The 13624-nt window shown below is 45.7% G+C and overlaps 1 protein-coding gene across 2 annotated transcripts in view; it reads right to left on the bottom strand.

The window, feature by feature from the left end:
- Positions 1 to 7835, bottom strand: part of GOLGA7B (golgin A7 family member B) — a 43011-nt gene extending 35176 nt beyond the window's left edge. The window contains exon 1 of one of the 2 annotated variants that reach the window (XM_061636302.1): positions 7704 to 7835. In XM_061636302.1, coding sequence (XP_061492286.1) covers positions 7704 to 7775 — 72 coding nt within the window. In that variant the 5' untranslated portion in view covers positions 7776 to 7835. The remainder of the gene's footprint in view (positions 1 to 7703) is intronic. The other variant, XM_061636303.1, reaches the window with a different exon arrangement.
- Positions 7836 to 13624: the final 5789 nt, after the last annotated feature.

Here is a 13624-nt window from a genome sequence, read left to right as displayed (position 1 = left end):
AATGACATCCGATCGGACAAATAAACAGGGCCCAAACCGTATAGGGCTTTAAAGGTTAAGACCAGCACCTTGAATTGAGATCGGAAGCTAACTGGCAGCCAGTGGAGCTGTTGTAACAAGGGGGTTGTGTGGGTTCGAGGACCAGCATTAAGGCATCATGTACGCTGAGGAGGATGAAGATAAAAAGGAGGAGGAGGAGGAGGCTTGCTGTATGGTTGTGATCAGTCTCTGTCCCTAAGAGCTGTTGCAGAAAAGCATGTACTCAAGGCTGTTGGAGCAGTTGCACCCTGTAGCTGGCCATAGTGCCTGCTCCAACTGGCTGCCTGAGAGACCGCGAGACAGCAGAGACAGCAAGTGAAAAAGAACAGACCATGCACTCGGACCCTGCCCTGCTACCAACTAAGGGACACCCACCGAAGCAAACATTTTCCCCTGAGATGCAAAAAAGTTAAAACACTGCAAATGCAGCAAAGTAGCTAGGGAGGGCGGAGGAGGCCACTTTGTGTGCTGCAAACACAGTATTCATGAAAAGTATCATGAAGGAAAAGGCCACACAGATTATCTAAACAAGAAGAAGAACTTTACTATAACTAATTATATACAGCGAACAAGGCCCACAGCATGGTGCTGCTTGTACGGCAAGCCTGGAACTAACACTGCCACATCCAGGGGCTGACTCAGCGGTTCCTGGTATGGCAAGCCTGGAGGGCCAACACACACACACACAAACACATACACACGTGATATTTCACCTCCATAGTTCTTTATCTCCATTCTGCTGCTGCCTCCTTCTCCTCCTTTATCCATGTTCTTGCCCTCCAGCTCCTTTCTCCCTCCACTCCATTCTTCCCCACCACTGTCCATTTTTTTCTCTCCACCCCCCCTTCTCGCTCTCCACCTCCTCCCTCGTTGCCTCCTACCCACCCACAGAGCACGACAAGCAATGCTGCACAGAAGCCCAGTTTAAGGCAGGTGATTTTCATTCACAAATCAAAGGAGCAGAAGACTTCCCCTGCTCCCCCCCAACTAATGCCCAAAAGTAATGCTGGAAACATTACAATTACTCCTCAAAAGTAATAAAATCACTCCTCATTCTATTACAATCAAAATGTAAAGGATTACCCACTTGTTCCTCAAAAAAGTAATGAATTGCAAGTAATTCGTTGTTTGTAAAGAATTACTTCCAAGCTCTGGAAGAGTCATATTCATTACTCCTCCCATTCTTGCCCCTAACCATACCCACGTTTGCCTCTGGCCAACAGCCATGCCCACCACTGGCATGCACCCCCCCTGGAAGGTTGCCCACAAGGGAATGCAGTTCTTGGGCTGAGAAAGGTTTCCTCTTCTGCTTAGAGATGCTGGAATCAGGCATCCCACTATGAATAAATTTTGTCTTTGACTATGCACAGCCCAACCAAGAACATTGAAGCTACCCATGTTAAACATACTGGGAAATATCACCAGAAAAGCATAGCTGAGGTGCAGCAACCGTGTTTTGACAAGGCTTGGGGGACGAAGGGCAGAAGACGGTTTAATCCAAAGAGGCAATCTCTCCCATCCCCCTTCACACACTGGCTAATACAACATTTGGAATCTGGGATCTGGCTACCCCTCATTTTTCCTGTAGCCCCAGCAGCGCAGTATGAAGCACTCCTTGTGAACAAAATATGTTGTTGCATGCTCATTTTGTCAAGGAGTTCCTGAGTTTTTGTCTGGCATAAGTAGCGGTTTTTAGTATATGCATTTTTCATAAACATTGTGTGAGAGCAGGTGAATTGCTGGTGTCTAGCAGCGGCAGCAGCAGTCCTGTGGGTTGCAGGTAAAGAGGTCAGCTGAGACATCTCCTCCATGCTCATAAGATATGATCAATGTCATGAGGAGTTTATGATAAAACTAAGAAGCTCAGTTGCCTTTTGTCTCTGTGCTTCAGCTTTCTCCTGAATGGCTGGATATTCCTCAAGCCAAGAAGTTGGAATTTGTCACCCCATATGTACTGGGGGAGGTGGGAGAGGGTGTTCACAGGTTGTTGGGTTAGACAGTGCTGAGTTATTTTTGGATGTGGTGCAGTTCTGACTCAGTGGAGTGTTTATGTAGGATTTGTTCCATAATCCCAGGCAATATATAAGAGAATCTAGCAGAATCCATCCCACGTCTTCTATTGCTCTGAGAAATAAGGGGGTACTTAGGGAAATAGTTAGCAGTTAGTCAAAATATATTGGACTGTATAGTGTATAATTAAATGTGTCTGACTGTTCAGCAAAAAAAGTGTATTGTAGCTTCTTCTGTTTCCTTTCAAAGAGCTCCTCACCTTTTGGGAAACAGCAGCACATGGATGCTCTTCAAAGGAGGTGACTAGGGAGGGAGGGAAGGAGGAATGTGCTGATGCTAGAAAAATCCCAGAGCTTACTAAATTGCTCCCAGGGACCTTAGCAGGTCCTAAAGGAACACAGATTGTGAATGCCAGGGATGAGGAACCTGTGGCTCTCTGGATGTTGCTGGACTATACCTCTGAACTATGCTGGCTGGGGCTGATGGGAGTTGGAATCCAACAACATCTGGAAGGCTACACGTTCCCCAACCCTGTAGATGGACTTAGAGTTCTCCCAAAATCGTTAGTGGTAAATCTGGGTCTACGTTGTACCATTTCAGACAGCAGGTGGAAGCTCACATGACTGAATGCTCCTCCATACAAAACAAAAGTCCACACTCATAAAAAACAGATTTTTTAGGAAGAATGGTTCTTGTAACCTAGTCTTCTCACAGATATGCTAGTTTTCTATGGGTTGGTATAATTTCTCGTGGGGGAACATTCTGCTGTGGGAGCAAACTGTCCATGCAGAATAGACATCAAATCTATAAACCCTAAAATGGAAGGGATGAAGAAAACTTGAAATTTCATTCCATGCATTGAAGCAGGATTCTGTGCACCTAAACACCTCTGCACCAAGAGATTACTCAATGTCCACCATGAGACAGGGCACCACGCATAGCTTTTCAGATTACTGTAAATCAATGTTCATTTAAGGCATGTTTTATTTGTCCAGTCTTAGTAAAACCAAAAGTATGAGCATATTAAAGAAAGACTGGGGAAGTCAAAGATGACCAGGGGTGTAGCTGTCCAGGGTTGCAGGAGTCAGAGACCCCTTACTTATTTTGGGAGCAGGGTCCCAGCAGGGTCCCTCTGTATGGACCAATCAGCAAGATAGGAGAGCATGTCATCCGGTAAGAAGAGTCTTCTTACTTGGCTAACAACATGCTTTCTTGTTTTTTCATGCTGATTGGAGCCAATCAGAATGAAAGGAGATGAGTCAGTCACTGAGAACACTCTTCTCAGTAACTAACACATCTCCCCTTTCATGCTGAGTGGCACCTAGGGTAAGTGAGAAGTGACCTTCATGGCAAAGTATGTCTTTGGTCTCCCAAATCCCAGTCCCATACTTGGCTTCATTTCAGAATTCTTAAAATCAAAACATTTCTTGCAGTGTTTAGCCCCCAGTGAGACTGAGCGAGGGCAAGCCTATGCCCATAGCAGTTTTATTCTGGTTCTATAATTCTGCAATTGCAGAAGAGATGGTGAATCCTGGGGGCATGGCTGTGGGGGGGCATGGTGTAACTATCATGAAGGGACCCTGCACTTTTGAATTTGCCACTACACTATTGAGGATGACACATAAGATTGTTGGCTTTAAAGATTTACAGGATCTCCCATTTCATGGTGCTGTCCAGGCCTGGTTCTGCCATCCAGGCACATCACATTCAGTTTTCTGCTGATTCTTGTGCATAATGAAAACCAAAAAGGAAGACGTAAGATAGCCCCCATGCTGCTCACCCCCCCTCCCCTTTAGCTTTCATCACAATCTGCAGGTGCTGTCCCAGTTCATTAAACCTATTACGGGTGGGCTGCCATCATCTGCCTGCTCGAGCCCTCTTCAAAGTAACAGAAAGAACAAGCGGTTTGGCTACAAGCCTGCCAGCTGCACTCCAAAGCAAAGATGGGGAGAAGCTAATTCTGATTGGACCATTAGAATAGAGAGTGACATAACAACCAAGGCAGGTGACTGCAGAAGCTCCTGGAGATATGCATTGACCTTTTGAGAAAGGCACCAGGTGTATGTGGAAGCCAAAACTCCAGAGAACTGTGTTAAGGGTACCTTTGTGTGTGAGAGATACTTTCATCAAATACATGACCTTTTGGGGAGAGTCTAAAGCAGGTTTCATCTCCTCCTCCTCCCCTCCATTACATACACTTGAGGTCCTCCAGGCACACAACAGGACTCAAGGCAAAAATCATAGTTCACTGAAAAGGGCAGAGGAGGAAGGGACAGCTGCTATTTCTGGGTAAGGATGGACATTGGGGCAGACATTATGAGCACTGTAGGCACCAGGCCCTTGGTACAGAACTCCTCTTTTACCTTCAAGATCATGAATGAACCTAATGGAAACAGGACCGGGAAGCATCACTGGGGAATAGTGGTTCCAACCTCAAGTCCTGGTAGGGATGCAAATACATATCTGGCAGGTAGGATCAGAACCATCAACAAACTCTCCTGAGAGGATTATCTGTTCAGGAAGACAGCAGGCAGGCATGGTAGAGCTTTGCAGGCCTTGCTGAGATAAGCAGAGACCAGCTTTTGCCTACATTTCTCACCTAGCCCTACATAATGGTGCCATGGCACATCACAGCTTGGTTGTATGGAGGCATAGCCATATTCCATTGACTATGACAGAGGTGGCTTCATCTCTTATAATAGGCACATATGTACAGGCATCCTTATGACAGACCATAGTAGATCACAGTTGTCTTGTTGATCATCATTATATCTGGTACAAAGAGGCTTCATACATTTCATCTGAGAAACCCTCTGTCACCAGATATGGTGATGGCTAAAAGGGTTGGCATAATTTAAAATACAAGATATATTAATGGAAAGGATAATAGCCTGCTGTGGGCTTCCTAAAAGTATCTGGCTGGCTGATGTTGGTAACAGGATGGGGAACTAGATGGACCATTGGTCTGATTGAGTAGAGCAGAGATGGGGAACCTGTAGCCCTCCAGATGTTGCTGGACTACAACTCCCATTATCCCTGACCATTGGCTATGCTGACTGGGTCTGGTATATATTATGACTCCCATTGAATCCCATTGAATCCCCCATTCTCAAACAGGGTGCCTTTACATTCAATGCACTGCTGTCATGCCAGACACAATACATCTTGTCCCAACAGCTGATTTCTTTTCCTGAACCCTGGCATACAACTGCTCTCAGGAGAAGCAGGAGCAGAGCCACACAGAGAGGTCTGGGGTAAGAATCAACTGTTGGCTGCCAGGCAGAAGAGCAAATGACACAAAGTCAAGGTGCATGGCATCCACAAGACTGGTCAAGTTATTTTGGCACAAAAACACAAAGACAATAGGACCCAAAAGCAATACAAGAAATAATTTGTGTTATTGATAAATATAACAATATATTACAACAATAATACATTAAAACATGCGAAATAAACTTTGGCTGTGTGCATACCATACATTTAAAGCGCTTTGCCACCCTCCAAGAACCCTGGGGACTGTAGTTTGTAGCTCTTTGTGGGGTAAACTACAGTTCCCAGGATTCTTGGGAGAGGGGAGGTTAGATGTATGGTGTGTATGCAGCCTTTGATTCTTCTGCTTTTAATGTATAGTGTGCTTGGAGCCTTTGTGGGTTTTGTAGTCTTTGGAGACCCCCTCTTTTGTGTTTGTGCAAGTTATTTTGGCCCTTGAGACAGAAAACCCTGTTGGGGTTGTTGACTCAGATGATTCAGCAAAGAATTCTGGGATATTAAGCCAGTCTTTTAGAGGAACCTGACATGATGGTGTAAAGAAAGAAAATGGGAAACTAACAAGAGTCTACTAGCCATGATGGCTACGTACTACCTCCAGTGTTGGAGGCGGCATGCCTCTGAGTACCAATTGCTGGGAGCCACAAGTTGGGGAGAGTGCTGTTGCTCTCATGTCCTGCTTGCAGACTTCCCATAGGCATTGTAGATGCTAGAGTAGATAGGCCTTTGAATTGATTCAGCAGGGCTCTTCTTATGCAAGAGAGGAGTTTGAGAAATCAGGTCTCTGCCTATATATTTCTGCCAACCCTCACTAGCCCTCATGCTCAGTATCCTAGTCTTCTGTGACCCCTATGACCCAGGCAATTCTTCATGCCCTATGTTGTTTGATTTGTGCCAACCCCTGAGCTGTACCCAGTACATCCCCTGCTGAACTGGAAGAAAACTATATTGGAAGCATCCCAATATTTGTGGGTGATAAAGGAGAAACCCCCTGCATTCCCACAAGAGGGCAGTAAAGGTGACTTCATCTCCACAGTTCCCAAAAAGGCTGCTTGCAGGGGGTTGCTGGCCTGCGGCATTCATTCACCCAGCACACCTTCTGGGATGCCCTCCTGCACAAAGAGCTTTTCTGTTCATATCTCATACTCTTCCTGGCAACCAGTCAGCTAGACCTGCCAACATCATCATCATCATTTATTTGTATGCTGCCTTTCCACAGCTGAGCCATGGATGCAGCTGGAGCATGGAAGGTGTCAGAGCAGCCTAGACCCCAAAGGGTTAGGAAAGATCCTTGCCACCCAAAGCCATGTCAGCACAGCATTCCTTGACACTGTTCCAGGGAAAGGGACTCAGGTCCTGGGTGGGGAGAAGGAAATGCGGTAGGCAGCATCTCTGCAGTCCCTCCATCAGCCAGGAAGGATTTATTAGTATGGGAAGGATGAGCTACAGCAGCATGGCGCAGCCCGAGCTGGGCAGGCTCCAGATGCATTTCACTCTCATCACACAGCCTGGCTGAACCTCGGCCAAGGACACGTTCTAGAGCTTCAGGGACAAGAGCATGAGTGTGTGTCGTAGCGGTGAGGAGAGTCTATGAGCCAAAAGGAGTGGGAGGCCACTGGGACTAGCACAAGTGCACAAGTCAAAGGTCTCTGCGAGAAGCACTAAAAAGTGCCTAGCCTCAATCGGCCTGGCCACTGACTCATGCCAGGACTCTTGAGTTTATTACTGTCCTTCTGCCGGCCCCACAGACTTTGCCTCCTGTTTGCAATCCCACATTCATGATCAGTTACCTGCCACTCAGCACCCTGTCATCACAGAATTTCATTCACTTTAATGGCAGTTCTATCCCAGGCACATTACTCCACTGCACAGCCTAACCCCACTCGATCACCTGTTCCTTTCTTTCCAAGAGTTGTCAGTAGGCCCGCAACATTGTTTCTCCTATCTGCATAGCTCCCCTGCCTTGCCAAAAGGATTTTGCCCTCATTCTGCTTGAACTCTCCCTCACTCCCCTTGCAGCCCCGTTGCCTACAGATCTGAGCAGTCAGTTGTAACCAACAGCCTCAATAAATCTTAAGCAGCGAAGAGCAAATGACAAGGACACAGAGGCACCAGAGCCTGCAGAAGCAAACAGACCAGAATGGGGGATGGAGGAAGAGTCCTCTGGTGTTAGTGACCCAAGAGGAGGGGGCATTCACCCAGACTAAAAACACAGCCAAGACCATATCCTGGAGTGATGGCAAAACAGCAGCTGCTTGCTGGTAGAGCTCAGCACCCAGCCTTTTACCCTGAAGCACTGGGCTTACAAAAAAGGGCATCTATTAAGGTTGCATCGGGGCAGAGAGAGGCCTTACTGCTGTCATGGAAAGGGGTTGTTATTGCAGTACCTGTGGTGCAAGGGTTGTCTCTGTCTCAACGGCAGGTCTCACAGCATTCTCCGATGAGCTTCCCGCCCCCATTGACCTGCAGCAAGCACACTCCCTGCTCCTGTCTCCCACACTGCCCTGCTGAGATAGTCGGCTGACCCCCGAATGTCACTGACAGGCACAGGTGCTCAACAGCCCAGCCAACTAGGCTGACACAGTCACTCATCCATCCCGCAGTGACAGCGCTCAAAATACTATTGGCGCTCAGATGCTACAGAGAAGGAGAGAAGGTGGAGGAGTGCAGAAGCCTGTGGCTGGTTTGGATCAGAGCCCCGTCCCCAAGAGGTTGTCACTGAAATATGTGGAGGGGGAAAGAGCTGAAAAACTGAGAGCTTGAAAGGGGAAGTAAAGGCCAATGTCAGCTCCTGTGCTCTGCAGCCTACAGGTAGCAAACAGGAAGGATCCTAGAACCAACACCGATCAGATCTGGCCACCATCACTCAAGCCTAACATCCAGATTAGGCTACCATAATGCAACTCTACATGGCGCTGTCTGTCAGAAGTTTTTGTAAACTACGACCGGTCCAGAACACAGCAGCAAGATTGGTCGCCTCCAGACTATCTGTATTTTGCAGGAGGGATTCAAGTTCACTCTGGATATTTAGGTTTGCACAAGTAAAGTGAATTAAAGCATTCTGTCACCCTGGTACAACAAATCCATTTTTATTTTAAAAAAATGACATTGTGGTTAGGAAAGTGACAGGGAAGTGCACTGAAAAGTGTGGGATGGACAATTGATTAACAGGAAGACTATAAACACCATGAAAGCATATCAAGATGGATGCTCATTGTTGTATAATTGTCCCGTAAACAAATCAGAATGAATGCTCAACAAAGACTGTATATAAGGGTAGAAACATATTCACTGTTCTGCTGGTTCCAGTGCGTCTCCACCTGAAAATGGGGGCACATGACCCTAGTCAAACCTGTGCCTTTTTATTGTAAAACCTGCTGGGATCAGCTCAATTTTTTTAAATTCAGCTTCAAAGAGATTTCACAACTGATCAGCAGATCAAACCGTTCCCTTCCAGATGCAGCTAATGGAAATGCTTTGCTGTAGGTGACTAGTGTGTTCACAGCCCAACATTTGTGCAAGCTTTGTGCAAGGAAATCAGGATGAATGCTTAACTAATAGGTCAACCGGAGGACTCCAGTACCAACTGGTGCCTGATGCACAGTGCACCCCACTCCCATTTTGCATAAACTTCATTGGTTCCTGCTTCTTGGCCTAATTCAAAGTGCTGGTTCTGACTTTTAAAGCCTTAAATAGTTTGGCCTTTAGGTCTTTATTCAACTCCGTTTTGTTTTGCTGATTTTGTAATTACATTGTTGTTTCGTTTTGCTTTTTATTTGTTTCGTTTTTACATATTAAGCTGCCTTTAATGAAAAGTAGGATATAAGTATTTTTAACAAATAAAGCCAATATTTGTCTCCAGTTAGTGGAAGCTATTTTAAGGTGATGGGATGACTGCACATTTTCACAAGTGAGAGAAGACCCAGGAAACAGTACAATAGGATGATTGTAGGAAGTAACTCTCTGATCTAATGTCTTTGAAAAAGCAACACAGCAGGTAGCAGGAAGAGAACCCAGGCATGGGCACAGGATTGCTAGATCAAAGTTACACCAGGTCAAAAGACACTGTGAAATTATTGTCTTGCAAGACATAACCATGAGGGACAATGTGGGATACAGGTAGGTGGGAAGACAGGGATACAGTGAATAGTAGAGATTACATGTGGCAAGATTGTGCCGAGTCAGTGTGTCTTTCTTCCTAAAGGTCAATGTCTTTTAGAATTCTGGGTGATCAGAGGGTGTGCACTGTGCAGTAATGAAGGTGGCTTGACAGACACATGCAGGCCTTTCATAATCCCCGATCCCCAGATAGATGGTTCTGTACTCTTCTGAGTTCACTCCTGTCAGTTTCGGGGCACATCCAGGTGACCTGTTTATTGAGCCTTCATCCTAATTTGCTTGCAAAAAATGTACACAGAGGTTAGATTATAACTGGTCTTTATTTAGCATTCTTTATGATTTGTTTATGGGGCAGTTATGTAACAACAAGGAATTGTCTTGCATTAATTCTGATTTGCTCGCAGGTTGTTTACACGCCCTCCTGTTAGCCATTTGTTCATCTACACTTTTCAATGCATTTCCCGATCACTTTCCAAACCACAAAAAGTCAGTGGTGTTTTTTTAAGTGATTTGTTGCACTAGGGTGACAGAGCACTCTAATACACTTTAATGGCACAAACTTAAATTTCCCAGTATGTGCTTGAATCCCTCCTGCCATATACTGACAGTCTGGAGGCATCCTCTGTTGTGATTTCTGGGATCTCAGGAAGATGGATAGTGGAGCTCAGGGGCAGAACGTATGCATTCATTTGGTCAGGACTGAAGCTCAGAGCAGCCTGAGGTCAGTGACTCTCAGGAGAGGAGTCCTATTTGCCTTTTTGGAATAGGAATAGATGCTCCCCCAAGAGAAGGGGATTTGTGTATGTCTCTTAGCCTTCTCTTACTCCAGAATCTTTGCAAAATCCAAGATCTGGCCTTCATCCCCACTTTGGCCTATGAGTCTGGCAGGGCTTCCATAGAATAACAACAAAACCAGATCAAGACTTGGGAGAGGGTTGCTGTGCCACCAGAAAGATTAGAACGCTCAGGACAGGGACATTCTCCCCTTGGATTCATGGATGCCCCATATTGGCAGTATGACACTAGAGGGCACTCTATTACTTTCTTGCAAAAAGCAGAATCCTCATAAAAGAGCTCTCAAGGAAAGGCAACATTGGGGAATCTAATCATAGCAACCCAGATTCTAATTTGGAAGCTTTCTTGTAGCACTCTAAATCATCCCCATCATTCAACCCACCCTTTAGCACTGTGTATAAGTATCCTGAACGTTCTATGGAACTCTCTCATCATCATATCTTCTTTTCACTGGAGCACCCCATTCAAAAGTAGGCAATGTCATACTCTGAATACACGGAGACAGTAGTATTCTGCTGCAGCAGGAACCACATTCAGAACACCTTGGAGATCATCACAGTGCCATCCAGACATCATAGCCTCACCTCATTTCACAAAGGAAAAAATATTCTCCCCTAGGAATATAAGAATACAAGAAAGGCCCTGCTGGATCAGTCCATAAACCGATCTAGTCCAGTATCCTGTTATCTACAGTGCCCAACCAGATGCCTCTGGGGGGCAGCCCACAAGGAGGACATGAGCCCAATAGCACTTGCCTGCTCATGATTCCCAGCAACTGGTCTCTAAGAGGCGTGGTATCTCTGATCATGGAGGTAAAATATAACCATCGTGACAAGTAAATATGAATGGCCCTATCCTCTGTTAATTTGTCTAATCCCCTTTTCAAGCTAAGTTAACCTTCATCCTAGAGGCTGGATTCCTGCATCCCACAACACGGGCCATCCCTCAGCCACAAATGTGGGAAAAATAAGAGCACTTTTTGCGTGGGTGCATGCAGGAAGGAAAGTCAGAACGGGGGGGGGGAGGAGGGAAGTACAGGGGGTCCCCTCCCCAATCCAAGCTAAGGCTACAGCGGAAGGGGGGAGGGCTGGCAGGAAGCAGTGCCCAAGGGGAGCAGTTGAATTTGGCCATGCTGTTCACAGCCAGTAACATTAATTGGTATCTTGTGGCTGGTTGAGCTGCAGGCGCATGCAATGTCTTTGCTGGAGCTCTCTGAGGAGACAATAATTGCATCAGCAACTCTAGGCCTTGCTGAGTTTTGACAGACAGAGAGCAGATCAGCACTAATGAGGCTGGGGAAGAGCACCTCGGGCACAGCACCTTGTGAAGGAGGGAGAGAGAAAAAGAAAACACACACCTGGTGTCAGGACATACCCCTAATAAATATAGTGGGTAGGGGAGGGCAGGCATCAAGAAGGGCTAATGCTTGATTACTCGACAGGATGACCCCCCCCATACAATTAGCTGCATATCAGACAGAAATTCAACAAGTGCTGCATTTCTCCCCATGGAAATGCAGATAAGGCTTCATCTGTTGCCTTTTTGTGCAGCGGATAAAAACCACAGGCGCTCTGCTGGAAAAGCAAATGACAACCCTAGCAGTGAGAGGCTCTGCACAATGATATATGAAAACCCAGCTCCTGTCCCCTTCCACACATCAGCTTCATGTTGTTTTGATGATGATGTAAGTCGTTTTTAATAATGATGATGTAAGCAGTTCCCATGTCCCTTCTTTGTTGCGAGATTCTGAGGGTGAGCTGTGTTTGGGTCCTGGGTGAGAGCCAGGATGGATGCATGGAATCCTGGGTGAGAGCCAGGAACCTGAGAGGGTGTGTATGTTAGCAGTAGAAGGAACTGATACAGGTTTTATTGGTTTGTGATTTGTATTGGTGCAACACTTGTATATGTAATATTATGTACTTTTGTAAATTCATTTAAGTTTTTTTATATTATTTTGTATTTTGTAGCATTATAGGATGATAGTATGATTATTTCTGTATATTTATGCCGTTTCTATGGTTGTAAACTGCCTTCCGTGCAGTGATGTAGAAAGGCAGTATACAAATTAAAAATGAAATGAAATGAAATCAGTTGACACAGTGCAGGAAAGGACTTGAAAATGCCCTAAGGTTCACATGCCCCACTCCTTAAAAGGACTAACCTGACCCAGTCCTTTGCTAAACCAAATTTGTGTAACAGATTTTTAAAAAACTAGCAATGCTAGAGTCTCTCAATTGCCCTAATGCTTACAGACTTCTTTCAAGTAGGCTCACACACACACACACTTTCTCCCAAACTCGTTTCCTTTAATCCCAGGTTCTGTGTCCTTCAAATTATCATCCAGCTCAAAGCAGCCTCTGATTTATTTGAACACAGTGTTTGTGTTATCCACTTCCCATTGCTTTCTCTTTAGTGATTTGGCCCAGTTCTTTTGGCTTACCTCATAGGTGTTCTGTTCCAAGCCAATCATCTTCCCCACTCAATTTCCTCTGAAATCTCTCCAGATTGTCAGTGTCCTTATTAAAGGGAGGATCACAATTCCCTGGCTCAGAGCCTGAGGGCTGCCAAGTGGGGTAGAATAATCAGATCTTATGTTTCAGTACAGAACTAAAGCTAGGGCTGCAGTTGTCCAGGGTCTCTGGGGGGCCTTAGATCCTTTACTTTTTTTGGAGCAGGGTCCCAGCAAGGTCCCCATGTCTCCAGCATCCTATGAGCCAATCAGCATGAAAGGGGAGTGTGTTAGCCACTGAGCAGAGTCTTCTAACATGCTTCCTTGTCCTTTCCTACTGATTGGAGCCAATCAGAGTGAAATGAGGTGAGTAGGCCACTAAGACTCTTCTCAGTAGCTAGCACTCTCCCCTTTCATGCTTATTGGCTTATGGTGGCATCTGTTGTTGTGTGAGATGGTGTTAAAGATCTCATTCTCAACCCAGCAGCAAAAAAAAAGAAAAAGGATGGGAGGGAGTGGGGCTGTAACTATCATGAAGGGACCTAGCACTTCTGAATTTGCCACAACACTACTGACTAAAGCAACACAGGTCTTTTGCTCTTTTGTAGAACTATCTCTGTTTCCTGGATGTGTGTGTCTGTGTGCATACACAAATAACTTGAGCATTAGCTACACTCTCTGCCTCACAATGTTACATGAGTGGGTCCTTCAACATGCTCACTCAGAACTTATAGTGCTCAGGTTATTGCCATTATTGATTGACAAATCATATCTCCACACTGGTTAGACCCATGCAAAGTTTGGGAAATAAAGGGCTTGCTTTATCACACACCCATGTAAACCATCCAGTGGACGGGGAAAGTGATGTATCTTGAACCAGGCCACTCAGAAACCAGACAAGCCTAGCACCTTACCTCCTGCACCACCAGCACTCTGTTACCAACC

Source organism: Rhineura floridana, chromosome 7 (genome assembly GCF_030035675.1).
Source record: "Rhineura floridana isolate rRhiFlo1 chromosome 7, rRhiFlo1.hap2, whole genome shotgun sequence".
Taxonomy (NCBI): Eukaryota; Metazoa; Chordata; class Lepidosauria; order Squamata; family Rhineuridae; genus Rhineura; species Rhineura floridana.
This window is presented reverse-complemented; position numbering and strand designations above follow the sequence as displayed.